Source organism: Catharus ustulatus, chromosome 9 (genome assembly GCF_009819885.2).
Source record: "Catharus ustulatus isolate bCatUst1 chromosome 9, bCatUst1.pri.v2, whole genome shotgun sequence".
Lineage (NCBI taxonomy): Eukaryota > Metazoa > Chordata > Aves > Passeriformes > Turdidae > Catharus > Catharus ustulatus.
The window spans coordinates 22,690,498-22,709,912 of record NC_046229.1 but is presented as its reverse complement, the minus strand read 5'-3'; the positions used below and the strand labels follow the sequence as shown (position 1 = coordinate 22,709,912).

The window sequence follows — 19,415 nt, the reverse complement described above, 5'->3', positions numbered from 1 at the left end:
CCAGCAGAAGGATACAATTCATTGAACAGGGAGAACTCAGTGCATGGCATGTCTGTGTGGCTCAAGTCAATGTCAAGGCTTCAGCTGCCTTCAGTGGAGTCAGAATTTCTCTAATAAAAGGAGGCTGTACTGCTAAATCAAACTGTCTTGATTACTGTCACTGGAAGCTCCGCTTGACTAGACGCAACAGAATTTGTCCTGTGGAAGGAGTTCAGGAGAGGGAGAGAAGACAATGGATATCAGCCCTGGAAAAACATCTGGTTGTAAGAGGTGACTTGTGTTCATACATGAGGCCTTATTAAATAGAGACCATTCAGTCACACAGTTACAATGGCTATAGTGGGGAAGGAGTTTTTCATTAATTATTCAACAGAAGGGAGATCTATATTTTGCCTCAAACTGACACTTTTTACCATCTGCTTAAAACATAACTGTCTCCTAACAACTATTATCCACATGGGCTTTTTCTCCTTTTTTAGAGTAATCATTATGCTGAACTTCCAGATTGTTTAAGGTATCAGAGGGCCAAGTATGAGCATGCTGTTACAAATAGCTGATACTTAAAATTGCAATTCTTTTTCATGTTTTCATATGGCAGTTCATTAGTACATTTGTTTATCTCAGTTGTATTTGTGATCCAGCAGTGGCCTTGATCTTGATAATTGTTATATCTGAGCTTAACTGCAGACCTGTAATCCCAATAGGCTCATTTTGAAAGGACGCAGTGACTCAAATCCATGCCTAGTATAACTATTGAAATCAGCATTTTTCACCAGAGATAAATTTATCTCAGTGTCTACAAGTGCCGTGGACACACAGAGAGGGTTGTTACAGTGGGCCCTGAAGATGAAATGAGCAACCAGACCCTAACTGCTTGTTTTGAAGGTGTCACTTACACAAGATTTTCTGTGTGCTTCCCCCAGGTGTTCTACCTTCACTCCTAGGAAAAAACCCAAGCCAAATCCCTGCCAAAAAATACATGTTTTGCCTGGGGTCTTTGAAGGGAAACTGAGATTTATGCTAAACTCCATGAGCAAAGCGTCCTGAAAATGGAACAGAAATTCAGATGTTTGCTTTCATGGGTACCTGACTTCCTAAAGAAATATAAACAAACACCTCTTATATGCCAAGAAATATTTAAAAATAGTTAATGGTAAATTGAACAAGAGTTTGTGGCTCTTGTATGGTGACTGTTGTCACAGAGGGCTGTCATCTTCTTCAGTCCCGCATTTTAGAATGCTGTTGAGAAATGTGACATCCAAAGGGCCAGTATGGCTCTGTAGTTGGCTAATCCTTCGTCACTCTGAATACCGTCCCACAGTGGGAGGCCAAGACAACGTTGAGGCTGTCTTCAGAATATAATCCTGCAAACTGGAGGCTGCCTCCTGCTGCACTGTGTCCCTGGAAGCTGTGCTGGCTGCCTGGGGACCTGGAGTGTGTGATGAGGAGCTGCGCCCTGTACATAGACAGGCGGCTGCAGGCTGTGCTGCAAAGCTCCCACGCACAGGACACCTTCTCCAGAAAGGAGGAAAGGCCATGCTAAACGTTTCCAGTGTTGTTCTTATCTAGAAGGGGAACTTGTTTAGATCTATACAAGTCAATGTTTGCCACACTCTCATTTTGGAGAAAATATGGTAGATGGATACTATAGGATGGATACTATTGGAAATATTTATTTAATTTTTAATTGAAGACTAAAAGGACCCTGTAAACATATAATTGCGCATATACTTTTGTATCCTTTAAAAATCCATTTTGTATTATTTCCTATTAAGGTAGTAGATTTGTAAATTCTCTCTCATCCTTGCAAACTGGGCTGGAATTCTGAGGTAGGGGTTGGAACCTCATTATCAGACATTGCCATGCAAGGCAGTGCTTACTTAGCCAGCCAAACAGCAGCTGAATTGCATCTTATCAGCTGTGCTCAAACACAGCGCATTACACCACCCGGGCGACTGAAACGTGCTTCTTTTCAGATGCCTTTTCAGATTCATGGCAGACTCTTTGCATATGCACCACCTGCGAACAAGAGCTACCGAGTGACTGCTGTCCATAGTTCTGCTGTCTGCAGCGGCAAGGAATGAATGTCACAGCCGGTGGAGTTAAAGGCATCGATTATCAGTGTAGTACCAATCATTCTCCATGATTCTGGATCACTACAAATCCCTGTATGACTGCACTTATAATACGCAAAATTAGTATCAAACACATAGCGTTTAAGGAAAATAAACAAACCCCTTTATTTTCAGATGAGGATGATGTTGACAAACTAGCAGGGCAGAAAAATTTGTAGAAAACCTGCCAATCACAAAACACTCCAAGAAACAGCTTTCAGACAAGTTTAACCTATCTCGTATTCACCTAGACACCCAACAGAGACCTCCGTAAACCCACGTGAAATGTGTTCGAGGAGGTTTGGTTTAGCATTTAGCATAACTGAGTCCCAGAGCAGTTAAGCTCTGACTGAGACACCTGGGAGCCATTAGTTTCCCCGGAGACTAAAGACTGGCTTTTGGGATGGCTGATGATTTGCCTTGCGTCACTCCCTCAGGTGTTCTGCATACCCCGGGGCTTCTAAGTGGCCAGTCCGGTACTCGGCCTCCCCCCTGTTCAGCGTTGCTCCTGCTCCAGGGACTGTATGCCAGGACAGCTTTTCTGCCGCCAGACCTTTGCCTGCTTCTTGCCCACGCTTCATCTGCCCTTTGGTACCTCTCTGGGAACAAGGGAAGTAAGAGCCAGCAAATCAAACTCTGTAATTCCACGTGCATTCGTTTGTGCATCCTATTTGTAAACCCAGCGAAGGAGGCAATATAACACAGCAATTTGGGAACTGAATTGGTAGGAACAACTCTCCCTTGGAGTAAGGGAAAATATCTCTTTTGTGATTGCAGCATCAGATTCTGCTCCAGTTCACACTGAGACGATTTGCTGGGGTAGAATCTGTGCTGGTCATACTCGTGTGTTTCTGTTACTGGCATGTTTTTATTCCTTTAAAAAAAAAACATGCTTTGCATCAGTTTATCTAATGTGGATCTTAAGCCTTTTGATGTCATATAAGCATTTATTGCCATTAAGATTGTGCCTGGGGTATCGGCACATTCAGGCTATTTTGTGAAATGGCCTTTTACACAGGATGGGGGAAGTGCTGCACTGTGGTGCCTAGGTGTTTTAGTTTCAGCTTTGTTTTCCTTGGTTGAACCTTGTGTGCAAGTTGCAGTGATTTAAGAAAGTCTTACTGCAGGAAACATGGAAGAATAAAAATGAGAGGCAAGTTAAGTGATGTTTGGACACCAAATTTTTGTCTGAGTTTTGCTTATTTGCACCCCCTCTGCTCTGCCTGGGGGTGATTAGACCTTTGGTTTACTGGACTGAAGTCCACGTTACCTTCACAAGCCCTTTGAGACAAGTTGTGTTTGTGTTCACTGAGCCTTTAACACAACCTGCGTCTTAACTAAGAGTGTTGCTTCTTTACTGTTGCATTCCAGAAGTACACTTTTACTTCTTCAGTGAGCTGCTTTCTGGCAACCCCTCACTTTCTTGAGGATGAGATGGTGGCTTACAGAGCACAAAACAATTTTATAGCTAGGCCAGAGTTAACTGTATGAGTTTTTTCAGGCAATAATGGACCTCCACTCCTATTTTAGTCCTGGTATAGTTTTTTAAGAAAAATGGGAAGAGGGTAAAATAGTTTTACAACTTGGGCTTGCCACATGGACCACTGACCTCAGCTACTATAACCTAGGCTGTAAATGTACCTTGCTACCAAGCCACCCACTTTTGTCTTCTCCAGAGTAGTCTTATGTTCTTTTAAGATATGATGTACCTGAAAATGAACTCCTAGAAACTTCTCAGCGTGGCTCTTGGTCTTCATTCAGATATTTTGAAGTCAAGTTTCCACTGCTGCATGAAGAGAGGCAGTTAATTAATGAGGGGCATACTTCTCATAAGTGCTGCTTGGTATTTCATGGGATGGGTAAATCTGAAGTGCCTTAAATTGGCACACATCTACCACAATTTCTAACATAGCAAGAGCAGGGTAGTTAATTTCTAACATTTATCTATGTAGTAGATCTGAATTTCAATATTTTTGTTTCTAAATCATTATTTCACTCCAATAGTTTTATCTCAAGAACAGTATTTCTCACCCAGGACTGGGGAAGTTCTGAGATCAGCATAGTGGATGGGAGATGATGTCTTAAGATAGAGGATAATTTTTGTATGTCAGTGTCTTGTCTGTGGTTGATTTAGGACACTGCTGGTTGTATTAACAGGGTCTCTAATTTGGATACACATCTTTATAACCCAGGTTACTGGCAGCTACAGATACCACTGACTTCAACTGAAGTGGGGATTCTAGACAGTAAAATTCAAGACTTAGGATGAAATGTGTTGGGTTTTTTTGTTGTTTTGGGTTTTTTTGTTGTTTTGTATTCAGAATAAATGTTCTTGGCACCTGGGGGAGTGGGGTCTCACACCATATCTAAAACTGAGCTTGCAGAACTGGACATATGCAACATTCAGAGGACATCTGAGGATTCCTGTCCTGAGTTTGTGATGCTTTATTTTTCTGAAGGTAAAGGTTCCATGGCCCCTATTACTTTAGTTTAGCATGGTTGTCCATGCTGCTGCAAATTCAATCCTTATGGCCTGAGTAAAGAGCCCCTTATTTCTTAAATATCTGCTGATTTCAGTCTAGTGTTGGTCCAGCCTTGTTAGACAAACAATAACCAAGTACACTCACTTATAAAAAGTTTTAAAAAAAGTAGGTAGCAGAATCAGAATGTTCTGAAATATGCATGTTCTTTATTCTTGAGGTGAGACAAGTATGGGTTACTTTAGAGATGAAACTTCGCTGCCTACTGAGTGTGTAGAATTATTTTGCCTGCTGAGTTCTCAAAAAATAAATTTGAATGTTCTGTTAAAATTTATTAATATTTTTGACTTGTAAGCACAAAAGGCAGCTTTTATTTACTGAACTTAGATTAGTATGTAAATACAGATTTAACATTGTAAATGGAAAACTGGAACAGTGTCTCATTCTGTGTGACTGCCCTATTTATTCTAGCAGTTAACACAGCATGAGACTAGAGGCTGCTAGTAAATTATGCCTTTAGGATATGAAAAATTCAATTGCCTAATAGCAGTAATTTAAAAATAAATATTCTATTAGTAATAGAGTTAGAAACATTACTCCAGATATTCTTTCATGGAGTATGTATTTCATGAATGAGACTTTTCAGCTTTTCCAAACATTAGGTAAATAGAGGCTTCTTATTTTAATGTGAAGTTTTTTCTTGGTTTTCTATGTATTCACACCTCATCCAGTGCACAGTGTTTCCTGTGACTGTCACACTTGCAGCAGCTGAACCCTTTTTTTCACGCAGGAAAACCTTTCTGGATTCTTGATTCTGGGTACTGAATAGACTACGAAAAAACATAACCCCCCCCATCTTTTCCTTGCTTTAGGGCTTACTTGTGCCACTTTCTAGCTTTCATATCTTGGCTATATGCACTTGAACACCTTGACTTCTGATAGAAATACCACTTTCTTGTTAGCTGAGACCACATAATTATTTATGTCAGCACCTCCCTTGTGTCTTGAGAGAAGAGAGGAGTTTTTTCTATCCTGTAATCCTGTAATCTGATTTGGGTTTGCCTTGAAATCCTCATCAGGTTGTTGAAAACAACCTGTGGAAGATGAGAAATGGAGATGAACGGGGGGAAAGGGGTAAAAAACAGGAGGAAGATTACTAGTTTATTTACTATATCAAGTTGCTTGGGTTCTTAGGAAGTCTTTTTGATATCTTGGTTAAAATACATAAAGTAGTACAGGACAAATTCCTTTTTTTTGCCTGCCTGTAAGTGTTTTCCTCATTGTAAATGCTATGGCTTCCCACTGGCAGGAAGCGAGTGGCTGCCTGAGTCCAGCTTCCCTGTTTTTCAGCACGAATAGGTGGCACATAAACAGCTTTCTCCTTTTGTATGAATGGTTTAAAGAAAGCTGGAACTTGGCCTTCTGGAAATCAAATGTCCTGTTTTAGTAATTCTGCATAGGATTCTGGACAGTAAAATGGGACAAATGTCTGTTAACCTCAAAAAAAGGGAGGTGTTTTTTGGGAGAGGTAAGCCAATGTCTTCAACTCTTAACATGATTATTTTGTAGTTGGCTGTTAGAGGCAGTCTTTTTGACTGCTTTAATGTCTTACTTTCACATTGGTTGGATCTTCCTTTGCAGTATCTGGCTGGATCTTCCTTTACAGTATCACTAATTTCTCAAGTGCTCAGATACATTTTATGTACTCAGGCAGTTTTTTTCTGGAAACAGTATCTCGGTGTGTTAGCATTTAGCATTCCTTTCAGTTTATAACTATGTATACATCATATATCAAATTTATTTATCTGCATCTTCCAGGTTTTTAATGAAAACTAAATTCAATACTGAGCTCCACACACTCCCCCTATTTTATTATTTCCTTTGTACAATTTTTCTTTTGTTTTCAATGCTTTATTTAGATTTCAGGTCAATTGTTTATAAAGTCTTCCACACTTACTTGAAACAGTTATTTCAAGTAAAACATAATGCTTTGCTGAAATTCAGGTGGTACTGAAGTGTAAGACAATAACAAAAACAAATGATTAATAGGCATCAGGTAGTGCTGCTTTTTCATTTTCTACTGCGAACTTCTCAAAGTAATTCTGAAACAGGGGCCTGTATAGGATGCAGCCAGATGGATCTTGAAGATCTTGGCCCATGCTGATACTCATGTGCAGCAGCAGCCAGAAATTACTGAAGAATTCTGGTCAGTCGTCTTACCCTCACTTACTTGTACTGCAAGATAAGCAGGCTCCTTGTGAAAGCCTGGACCATGGCCACCTGCCTGTTATTCCCATCCAGCCAAAAGGAAAGAGGCACAAGGGAGGCTTCAGGACAGGAGCAGTGGTAGTTCAATGTGTGTCCAAATGTGAGAAAGATACAAATGGCCAAGACACAAGACCACATGTTTTCACTTGCGGATAATGTGAAACTTAGTTCTTTTACTCTGGAGTTCAGTGGGTTTAACTGGGACATGAGCCTTGAGCATGGCTGGCTCAGCCAAGACTGTAGTGGACCTTCAGTAACCTTGAATGAGGGCAGTTCTTTGTTTGTGCTTGCATCTCTTTCTGCCTGTGGCATTTAAAAGTACACTCAAGAGCAATCATCAGAAGGCAGGAAAATTTTAAGCACCAGAACCGATGAATCCATTGGTAAAGGGAGAAAGTAGGGAAGGGAAGTGAGAAGCTTCTCATTGGGAAGAGATCTACCTTTTGTTATCCTTGTTTGGTGCCTTGCACTAAAAGGGTTTGTACCTAGGGCTCATGGCCACTATTTTATCTGCAAGAGTAACTGAAGGGGAGGGCATGTGTGTACATATATTGATTTATTATTTTTTTTGTATTTCATTTATTAATTTTCCCCAAGCTGAGAAACACAAGTTTGAATGCAGCAACTGTGATGACACCAGGAAGTAATTATTTCAGGAAGCTTGCAAATATGCCCTTATTAAACAAATTGAGGGAGGTTGGTTTTGTTTGTTTTAAGTAAAGCAACAAGAAAAGAATTGGAAAAGTGCCACCTTCATAGGATGCAGTACAGGATACAAGTAAAGAAAAAAAATTATTTCCCCAGTAAGGAGACAGTTGTCTCCTGGAAGAAGAGAAAAACCATGTAAAACCTTGAGGTTTTGGGTCACTTTTGGAGAACAATTCTCCTTCATATTTGCTGTTCTTTTAATATATATTCCTATTTTTTGTTGGTTTTATGTCACTGCTTTACAGTATTTTGAAAGGGGAATGTGTGTCTGAAAGGTTTTCTTTATTGAAAATCCAAAGTAAAAACTGCCTCAGCAAATGGCTATTGATGTGTTTAAAAAAAAAAAGTATGTGATCTAGATTGAACATAGTGAAAATCTTAGCTGAGATCTGTCTGCTGGATCAGTCCTGGTGAAACTGTGGAAGATGGACTGAGGTGACTGTAAACTGACCCCTCTTTCAATCCTGATACATCTGTGTGGTACAGGGAGAAGAACAGGATAGAAATAGGACAAACTTCCAGTATATCTTCAGCAACTGGTTTATTTAAAGTACTTAATATTTGATGTATAGATTTTTCTTTTTCTTTTTTAATCTATTAATAGCAAAAAAAAAAAAAAAAAAGGTCCGTGTAAAAGTAGCTTTTGAACAGAAACAAATTTCTTTTAGGATTGAAAGAAAAGTTGAACCCTTCCAATAAATGACTGAGGACAACATAGGAGTTTGAAGGAGGTTGTTAAAGAGTACTTTTGACAGTAGGAAAGTGAACGTGCAAATATTTCTGCCTTCTGCTACAGCAAGACTGTGTTGTCCATGAATTTTGGCTTTGAATCCATTTGCCCCTTCCCTTCTCTCAACCATGTAATTCTTTCAAGGAACTATTTTTCTGGCATTTGTATGCTTACACGGATTCTTCTCCATTTGGAAGAATGTTGCTCAGTTAATTACATGAGATACAGTAGAGAAACCAGTGTGTTTCAATGAAATTTGGTTCTAATATTCCACTGTAACATCCTATGACTTAGAAACAATTTAAAACTGTGGTGTATGTTTTCAGATATTTTCAACTTCAACCATCACCTTTAAAGCATATGTATTTGGATGTCAGTTTTGGATTAAAGAGGGTTGGATTGTTCCCATTAACCATGTAAAAAAGATTAGATCAATTTGAGCAACTAGCCTGAAGTGTTTTTCTTGCTATTTATGAATCAGAACAGCGCTCGTTTTTCTGTATCTCTGCAAAGGCATCCCAACTGTTTGTGTTGATTTCAGGGTGCTGTACCACTAATCCTGGCTGGAGGCAGCTGAAGTGGGAATGTGGATAATATAGTGAAGATGGTTTTCTGTTTATCTGTTTTGCTTTTCTGCTTTCAGCTTTTGCATCAGTGTTACCATTGTTGTCAGCCTGAGGGTGGATAGCTTGTGGGCACAACTGAGTTCTTACTTATCACTTCATACATGTCACAGATAAAAATATATTTCTATGAGAGTGTTTATAGTAGTTTTGATCAAACTGCTCTATGTTCATTTTGATGGATGATGATATCCAAATGATCACAGTGCAAACTGTTAGTTTCAGTCCCTTTTGATTTAAATTAGGAATTAGATTCTCTCTAATTCTGCTTGGTTCCAAGCAGTCTGATACTTTGATAGCATGTTTGTGTTGCAACCTGCCCTCTCCTTGAGCTGCTCAGGCATAAAACAACCAAATGTTGGCCTGAGGAGGCAGAGGTTCCTGTTACTGGTGAGCCAGTGTTTGCCCTGAGGTTATTAAACAGAGAATTCCTATTTCCTGAGAAATGGGAGCTGCATGGCTGTGACTGCCCAGGTAGCCATGGAGCAGGAGGGACCTGCTGGGAAGGAGGCACTACTGAGGGAACTCAGCCTTATGTCAGACTCTCCATGAAAGATTATTTTAAAGGGTTGAAGCTCAGCTGCACTGTCACCAGTCCTTTGAATGAGGATCTCTCTTTTAATTTATGTAAAACTGCTTGCTGCTAACTGGAGTTTGCATTCTGTTAAAATGTCTCTGACACGTCAGGGAGGCTTTGTGAGCTCTTTCTGCACCGGTCAGACCCGGAGCCCCTTTGGTGTGCCAGCCCCAATAACACATGCAGAGGGATGAAAACCAAGCCAGGGGTTTGCAACTTTGTGCATCTTTAAGAGGGGAAACAAATGTGCTCTCAGACGACCTCGAGCAGCACTTGTGCCTTCTAAGGAGGTAACAAGTCACACCTGCCTCATCCCATCCCTGCTGGGCAATGGCACAGCTCTTTGAGATCATGGAGCTGGATCCTACATTTTGGGCCATGATTCTCTTTGTCTTTTTGGGTGCATGAAATCCAAAATGGGAAGCTGTTCTGTGGCATGTTCTGCAGCCAGTGGCTGCTCAGGAAAATGCCTGGAATAGCAGACATGCTGCCTGTTTAAAGAAAGAAAATAAAATGAATTAGCATATTGACCTTAGTGAAACATGCAAATCATTTGCTAGGCCTCAATTTCTGAAATGAATTCCCATAATGCCTGTATTAATTATTTCAGAAATTATTAAAAGGATTTGTGGAATTATTCTGAGCTCAGACAGCAATAAGTGTCAGGGTTTTAATGGAGGAGATGTGGAAACCAGCAATAGTTGTGGCCTATGTTGAATATCCATGGTAGTGTTTTGCTCTTGGAAGGCTTTCTCACCCTGGACTGTGTGTTGTGTCGGGTTTTTTTTCCCCTCACATAAATGTTAATAGTACTTTTAAGGGCTTCTCTGGTTTAAAATAAAGTTTGAATGTATTTTAAAAGGATACAAAAACTCTTTATTAAGGTTTTTTTTTGGTTTTTTTTGTTTTGGTTTTGCGTTTTTTTTTAGCTTTGAGCTTTAGAGGATATTGTGAACTCTGGTGTTTGTGTTGTCTGGTTTTGGAGTTTGTCACACTTGGTAACTTAAAATCACTTGCATTTTAAAAAAATTTAAGTTGTCTGAATGCTTGTTGGAAGTTATTATTATTTCTAAAAATTATTTAAAGTGCAAATAAAATTGAAGTCATTGCAAAGTACTTTAGGGGAGAATGGATGGGAAACAATGCTGTGCCATGACGTGTTCTCTATAATTTCTAGAAGTCGCTGAGAGCATTCTGCTCGAACCTCTTCTGAGCGCTCCGCTTCTTAGCGAAAGGACAAAGGACTGACAACGAGGCAGAACGTGCCACTGCGCTGCTGTCTACACCTGCCTGTCAGAGCTGCGCCTCGTGTGTCGCAGGTGCTGTGTTTATCCATCACCGGGCGAGCAGACGAGACGAGCACTTGGCGGATCGCCCTGCGGAGCTGCCGGGCGCGCGGTGGCGGCGGCTCCGCGCTGCGGCGGGGCCGGGCTGGGCGGGCGAGGGGCGGTGCAGGGCGCTGGGAGCCGCCGGGGCCGCCTCCCGGGGCGGGCCGGGCCGGGCCGGCGGCGGCGGTGACGGGAGAGCGCAGCAGGGGCCGCCGCGGCCGCAGCATCGCGGCGCGGTGGCGGCGATGGAGCCCTGGAAGCAGTGCGGGCAGTGGCTCATCAGCTGCAAGGTGCTGCCGCCCAACCACCGGGTGACCTGGGACACGGCGCAGGTCTTCGACCTGGCGCAGACACTGCGCGACGGCGTCCTGCTCTGCCAGCTGCTCAACAACCTCCGCAGCCACTCCATCAACCTCAAGGAGATCAACCTGCGCCCTCAGATGTCCCAGGTGAGGCCGCTCCCCTCTGCCCGCGGTCCCTGCCCGTGTCCGTGCCCTCCGGGCTGCGCTCGGGGTCTCTGCCGCTTTGCCTTGCGGCGGCGCGGAGCGGGACCCGCGGGAGCGGGCTGTGCCCTGCCCGGCTGCAGCCCGGAGCCTCCGCGCCTGCAGGGCGGTGAGGTGAGCCCGAGCCGAGGCAGTGCTCGCCCGGCACCTTCCCTGCGCTCTGCAGCCGCCCGGCCCGGGCTCGGCGCGTCCCGTCCCGGGCGCTGGGACAGGCGCAGCTGCAGCGCCGGGGTGGCCGCTCCCCAAACCTCCGTGAGCGCTCCTCGCCCGCAACGGGAGGCGGCTCGGGCGGGAGCCCCCAGGCTCGTCATGGGGTGGCCGTGCTGAGGAGAAGTTCCCGCTGTAGTCCCAGGGTCAGCAATTTAACATCTGTGTGCGTTACTGTTTAATGTGAGCGGGTTACAAATCAAGCGACCTCTTGCTTCTAGTTTGTCTGGCTGCTCCTGAGGACGCTGGTGGGGAGGGAGAGCGGCGGAGGCCGGCCCGGGGAGCTGTGCCCGCCTGGGGAGCTGTGCCCGCCCGGAGCGGCCCAGGCGGGGCAGGGGCTGGTGAAGGTGTCCTGATAACGCCAGTCAGCTGCTCTTCACAGCTTTGTGTGACTGACCGAGTAGAATGGAGAAGATTGATTCGTAATGAGAAATCGTGATCTTGATAGCTGGTTGCCCGTGTAGTACTGTTTTTTTTCTTTTTAATTCAGGCCCTTTTGTTTTTGGCTTTTTAAGTTGATGTTTGGAATCATTATTTAATGCCTAAGTGTAATTCCTAATTCAAGCCTCTTTTAAATGTGATTTTTAGTTTGGACTGATGTCTTGTTACAGTGACTCATAAAGTTGGTTTCAGATATCGAGATAAGACTATATTAATAATTCAAGAAGAGACTATATATACTTGACTTCCTGTCACTGCTTCGTGCACACCTATGCCTTGGCAGAGATGGCAGCCAAGCAGATGTTGTCTGGAAAGAAACTAACTTTTGAGCCTGTCATGTGTTTTAAAACATTGAGAAACAGATACATTGGAACATTTCAGTGTTGTGGTTCTTTTTGATTTATAGTAATAGAAAATGCCATTCAAGTTTAGCATGCTGGAAAAAAGCAGTAGAGTGAATTATACCACTTTATCTGTATCTCTGTTTGCTTGCAAACCCAGTTATTTTTATTTCTTATGAATTCTCTTAGCTATGTCTTTTCAGCTATGTCTTGCTACCAAGGTGGCATTTTGTGGGAACTCAGAGTGCAAAAAAGAAAAAATGTAGTTCAGCTAGTTAGAGTCAAAGCTCTGAGCCTCTTGCACTAGAAGTGAATGGTACAAAGGCTATCTCTATGTATTTGAGAGCTCAAGTGCCTGCTTGAATGACATATGCTGAGGCAATACTTCATCTGAGTGATGGAGCACAAAGGACGCTTCTCTGAGTGGTAGAAGTTCAGTTTTTTCTCTGCACCATTACAACTTGTGACTTTCAGCACTTGCTAGACCAGAACCTTGGTTTGTGTTTGTTTTTTTAAAAAATGAACTAGAAATGTGTCATCATGATATTACACAGTATTTTTGAGATGGTTAACTCATTACATCAGCTTGAATTCTAGAGTAATGTCAATTATCTGTATCACTATTACTTAATTTTATTTTTGGTGAATTAAAACCATGGTGCTCTCCTTCTGTTTACAAAATGTAACTTATCAAAATGCTCTGTCTTCTTTGTTAAAACAGTTTTGGGAATCAAGCTAAATATTTATTTCTCTAAGTATGTTTGAACTACAGTTTTCTTGAGGTACCTGCACTCCACAGTGCTGCAGGCTTCTCTCTCCAGTGGTGCATTTCTGCTATAGATTTTATCCTTTAAACAAACGGAGGTGTTGCTGGATCAAAATCTGTAATGGACAACTCCTACATAGTGTTGAATGTACTGGGAATTTTACTTTTGTGTTCTGCAAGTTCAAGATTCGGTGATCTTAGTAAGGTTCTGTGGGCTTTTTGGAAAGCAGGCACCCTTTCTGCTGGAAATGACCACTCAAGTGTAAATTTCAAAAATTGTTGAAATTGAAATTATTCCAGTGTTTTGTAATTTGTGGCTGAGACTTTAAAGAGCTTGTACTAATAACTTCTGGAGAAGTGTCCATGGCTTGAAGATAATTCAGTTGGTGAGATGTACTTGGAGTTGTACCTTAAGCTGTAAATTTTGTCAGAATAGTATTTGTCAATAAACTAATAAACTGCATCATAGTAGATTTGCATCATAAAGTTGCTGTATCATAGGATCTTGAGATCTTGTAGAAACTGTTTTTAATCAATACAGAAACTGAGAAGGGTGGATGAAGGCTACATGAACGGGCCTCATTGAGGGCAGATAGTTTCATTTTGACCTTGTCTCTTACTGCAGTTGATGCTTGTCAGGCCTTTCTCTATGAACCAAGTTTTCATGTCTTGGGGGCTACTTACAAATGCAGCAGCTCCAAAGAACAGGAAGGTGAGAGATGGTGCCTCAGGCAGACCTGGGAGTAGGTGTCAGTCCTCTGATGTAAGTATCAAGTCTTTTCCATTTAGTTACATATTTATTTTTTCAGAATAAATGTGGCACATCACACATGAGTAATACTGTCAGCTTTGCCCAGTAGTCCTTGGTGACCCCTTATAAGCCACATCGAAAATGTGGAGGGATTGTGACTGATGCTGTGGTGCCAGATGCTGCTTTTTGGTGGAACCTGATTCAAACAGAAGCACTCCTGCTTTGCCAGGGCAGGAGTAGAAACTGAGATTGGTGATGCTCAGCATTGCAACACAAATATGCTTGACCAAATGGCATGGGATGTATTTTATGGGCTGGCTAGCAGGGGGAACCACATGCCTTTATCCCATCACCAACCATGCACCTTGTGTCTCAGCTGTTCTTGTGGGTGGGCTGTTTGTGTTTGAGATCTGTGGATTCTGGCCCTTTACCTTTTTGGAGATAATGCCTGTGCAAGAGAGATATCTCAGTGGCTTTAGGCTGTAAAACATTGGGGTTTGAACTTTGAATGCTGGCTGTTTTCATCTGCATTACTGTATGTTTATGAAAATATGTATATTTGGTTAGAGGAAGTTGTCCTTTGAAGAACAGAAGCTGATTCAGTCAGTTACACTTTCCAGAAAGTGAGCCTCACATGTTAAAAGTATAAACCTTGCATATATAAAAACTAAGCAGCATTGAGCCTTTCTCTTCTGGATTGCCAGCTCAGTGCTGCCAGGCTCCTGTCTGAGAAGCTGGTGTGTCTTGGTGTGAGGTCCCCTGTGAAAAATTACAGATATTCTTTGTATGAGGTTGGAAATTCAGGTTCAGGGACATGCATGTCCAGGGTTTTTTTCACTTTGAACAGAGCAGTGTTCTATTAAGAGCTCTTGTGTCAAGCCTCAAACTCACTCTGCTGCTTGAACTCTCACAAGCTAACAACTTGAGTTACTTCAACCTGTGTGTGTGCCATCAGAAAAGGAAATGCAAGAGATGGATCAGGTAATACCTTTTGGCCTTTAACTGCAGGGGACTCTGCCTGATTCAGTTAGCATTGTGAAAGTGGTCTTATTGCAGGCACCAAACACTAACACACTGCAGCTGCAGGGAATGGAGCTAGAAGAGGGAATGTGCTAAATGAAGAAGGGAGATGTGCTGATGTGTTGCAGAGTTCCCCTGAAGTGGAGCATCAGTCCCTGGTGACAGTGAGACAGAGGATGGAGCAGTGAAGTTCAGAGTCTGTGTCTTCGGAGCTGTTCGCTGTAGTTATTCACTTGCCTCAGATGCTGCCTCTTGGCTAATGTAGGCTGGTGAAAGTAATAAAAATAGAAGTGATACATAACAGAAAGTACTAATCCTAATGTTTAATCATCATCAGACAAGAACTTAAGTAATTTATCACCAGAAATGTAAAACCTAAACCAATGGATTATGATGGAGTTGCAGAAGATGTCATCTATTTAATGCTTATCTTTTATCTTTAATACTTTGAAAGCTAGTTTTGAAATGGTTTTTGCAAGGCATTTAGTTAACTTGTGAGAGATTGCTAAACAGGAAAACAACACTTAATGCAATACTGGCATGGGAGTTTACTTAAAGGGGATGTTGACATAGATTAAATATTAAAAATAACCATTTCCTATTATTCTAATAAAAATAAACAAAACATCCCTCACTTAGTATTAAAAGTTCAAATACTTTGTAATTTTAGAGAGTTACTTTTTTTGGTGTGACTGTATTGTCCAAAGGAAGTTGGTTATCTTTGTCATCCATGTCGTATTTTGGTGTGGTGACAGAGATTTTGTGCAGGAGTTTATTTTTCTTGGTTCCAGTGGTATCAGGTAGTCTCAGGATATGAGTGTGCTGAGTGAGACAAACCTCTCTGTTTCCTCTGATCCTGCCTTTGGCTTGATGCTTCCCCATTCCCCCAGATGACAACTCTGATCTCCTGCCCCAAGTGCAGCCCCTCTGTGAGCTCCCTGCAGGTGCTTATGCTGTGATTTCTTGTTATGTTAGGTGCTAGGAAGTGCCACCAAGATACATTTGGTACTTTGGTCAACTGAACATCTTCACTATGTATAACTTTATTTCTGTGATCAATTTAAATGAAAACTATATTTACTAGAACATAGGTTATCCAGAAAAGGTGTATTTATCCATGTGTTAGTGATGTGTATGTATGCCTATCTTATATGTGTTGGACTTGATAAAATAATTTGAGCAAATACTTGTTCAAAGCAAAACCTTAATATGACCTCTGTTTTGTTCTAAGAAAAGACTGATGAAAAAGTAGTGACCTGGTTTTTCTAGGTATTTCTTCCTGCCATAGGAAGGTGAAGAAAATAGCTCTTGAAAACTGATGTAAGAATTTTAATTGATTCACATTGATTCTTTTTTGTCAGGTCGAAAGGAAAACTGTGGTTGTACTCTATGGTGCAGCTTATTTTTATTAAATGCAGCATATACATCTTGCCAAGAGGTGTCTCAAATGTTCCCTCCTGCACAAAATTTTGGTGTGCTGGCAGCTATGTAGTGCATTAATAGAAAATATTCATGCTGGTTTCTCATGGAGGCTGTAGTATCTGCCAGCAGTGGATGATATAAATTAATGTCTTTGTATGGCACGCTACTGTGTTATGTGGGAAAAGCCAAGTTTTTTTCTAAGCCTTGTCTGACAAACGTGGAAGACCTGTGATAGTGGCAAGTTGAATGACTGCTTATGAAAAGAAACAAATCAAAAGGGTTAAAGAAGAGAGAGATGTATATAAAAAGTAGGCTGATATAATCAAGGAAAACAGTATTAACTGGAGAGAATGGTCATAAGAAGTTAGGAAGCTGGTTTGGAAAGAGCATCAGCAAGCAAGACACTTAAGAATTTTGATATTTATCGCTAGATAAGTACAGAAAACCAATCTTGGGTATGCTGTGTTATTCTTTAATGATAATGGATAGTGGCTTTATCATTGCTGGCATGCCAGTCTCTGTTGTAACATGTTGCCTTAGGCCTGTGAGGTGCAGGAGGTTATTTGCAGGCTGCAACACTGCATATCAGGCTGGGTTAGCAGAAAACAGCAGTACTGTTTGTGCACTGGGGAGATAGAGGGTCTTGGATTTCTCACATGCATGTCTTTCCGCTCTCCTTTGAAGGTCAAAAGAGTTGATGAAGTCATTGTTGTAAAGAAGGAAATACAGAGGGTAAGGAGAGAAAGGCTGCAAGGAGAGAGGCAAGGCAGCTGCCAGGGGTGAGGAGCAGACCCTGCAGAGAGTGTGATGGTGCATCCAACCTGGCCATGCCTGGCACAGATGAGCCTGGCTGTCACTGGTGTGGGTTTTGGGGAGCAGGGTTAGCTGGGAACAGCACTGGTATGCTGGTGAAAGGCAGGGACACAAAGCTGCCAGAGCACGGTTGGATATTGGTGAAATAGAGGAGACCCTTCTCTGAGGCAGTGTTGGCTCTCTGAGTTGACCCGGGGGGAACAGGACAAGTGCTGTGGCTGTAAGGGAGGGCTGCTGTGGCTGTAAGGGAAAGCTGCTGCGGTGTGCGGCCACATGCTAGGAGAGAGGGCAGCAACTGTCCAGACCAGAGTGTGTCACTGCCTGGAGCAGGCAGGGGAGTCCTGGCTTGTACTCTGATTGTGTGACTATCTGAGTACAGAGGAGTATGTATTGTTTTATTAGATCACTGACAATTTTAGCTTCTTTAAGTTTTGCTTTATATAGAGATGTCAGTTTTTGAACTCGTTCCCCCAATTCCTAAATGGTACCTCTAGTTCTTTGAAGACCAAACATTTTACTTTTTTTCTTTTCCCTTATTTTGCGGTGGAACAGCATTGCAGTACTTCCATCTCATTCCATATTTCATAGCAGTGTGTAGTACTGCCTATTATTTCAGTATTTCACAAATTCAATTTCAGAGAAGTATGAATTGATATGCAGTTTATCAAATGACTATTCATTTCTTGCCCTGCACTTGTTAGTATACTTGGCATATCTGGAGCTACCTTTTCTTTCCTCTTATTTTGCTTTTACAAGTCATGTTTAAGACTTGAGGCATTGTGAAATACCAACTGTTTGCTGAGACTTATGATGTGTAAAATGCAATCTGAACTGACATCTGTATAGTAAGACTTTGAATTTTTATATGTAAGAGAAAGGTGTTTTCGCAAAGCTCAGTGCATGCTATTGGTTTCAGTTCCCCAGATTGTCAAGTGAGAATATATATTTTGAAAAAGTATTGGTCAATAACCCTTTCTGTCATCCTAGACTAAATGTCAATAGTGAATGTCTTGGTAACATGAAACACTGAAGGACTATTAGTAGGATATTTGTTTCTTTGTATATTCATAACATGAAACCTTAGACACAAATTGCATACTATAGAGGTATTGTAGCAATTTGTATAAAAGCCGCTCATGTACTGTTTAAAATGCTCTTGCAGACCTACAGATGTGGTTCAGCTGTCTTATATTACAATCCAAAATATTTTTTGCTTTTACTTTCATTCAGAATTTTTTTTAATAATTGGTTAATAGGTATTCAGTTCACCTGTCATGACTTTTTTGCTCATTCTGTCCCTAAGACTTATTTTAAATCATATATAGACTATAGTATCACAACAAACAAAACAAAAAAACCCCAAAGAAAGACATTGTTGCTATAATCAAATATTTTCTGAAAAAAACTCCAACCAACCAAAACCAAAAATACCCAACAAAGCAAGGCATTTTTTAAAGCATATTTTTAACTGGTAAAGCTTAGCAGAACAAGATTATTTGTATTTCCAAAATCCTTAGGTATGCCCTTTAATCCTAGGTACCATCAAATTTACCTATTTGTTTCTGAGTTGCATAATGGTATCTGCTGTATAATCGATACTTAGGGTATTTTGTACCATTGCTTGTTCCTTCATACACACTGTTTCTACACGGAAAGAAGCCTGAGAGTCAACTAAAATAGAATAATTAGAACTTGGCCTTTAAAAATGTTAATTGTCAAAGCAGTCTGACTTCACTGTTGTGCAGGAAATTTGATGCATGAAGAAATGAACATGTTATTTTGCTTGCACACACTCGAAGCTAAGATGCTGTAGTAATTACAGCATCATCATAGCTTCTATAAGTCCTTGTGCTCTACTTGCATGTTAGCAGCTAAGATTTAAGTTGTATTTATGTGCTCCAGTGACTGACTTCTGATTTCCATCAACTACTCCCTGTGCAGCAGAGATGCCTTGTATCAGCTGGTAAAAGGCCATGAGGGCCATGGTGTTTTTTTCCCCTCTGAATTGCTCAGGATCTATGAGTAAGGATGTCTGATTCCAGCACAGAGAAGGTTAAAAGCAGATGGAGAACCACAACTTCTCTGCATTAATGTCCCCTCAGATTTTAGGTGTCTCTGGATGGAGGTATGGTGATGGTATAGTGCTACCATGTGAATTGTACCTTGAAGTGAACGCTCATTAATCCCACTTATCTCTGTAGGATTTATATCAAGATTTGAATTTCATTTTTTCTGGAAAATAAGTAGAGTGTAGGAAACACCAGAGAGAATGTTGAAACTGTTGCTATTGCCTGCGGCATCTTTCACTCTCAAAATAGAAAGA

The 19,415-nt window shown here is 41.4% G+C and overlaps 1 protein-coding gene across 2 annotated transcripts in view; it reads left to right on the top strand.

The window, feature by feature from the left end:
* Positions 1-11,014: 11,014 nt before the first annotated feature.
* The window catches only part of VAV3 (vav guanine nucleotide exchange factor 3), a 149,855-nt gene continuing 141,454 nt past the window's right edge, over positions 11,015-19,415 (top strand). For both annotated transcript variants that reach the window (XM_033067481.1, XM_033067480.1), the window contains exon 1: positions 11,015-11,277. In XM_033067481.1, the coding sequence (XP_032923372.1) occupies positions 11,074-11,277 (204 nt within the window). In that variant the 5' untranslated portion in view covers positions 11,015-11,073. The remainder of the gene's footprint in view (positions 11,278-19,415) is intronic.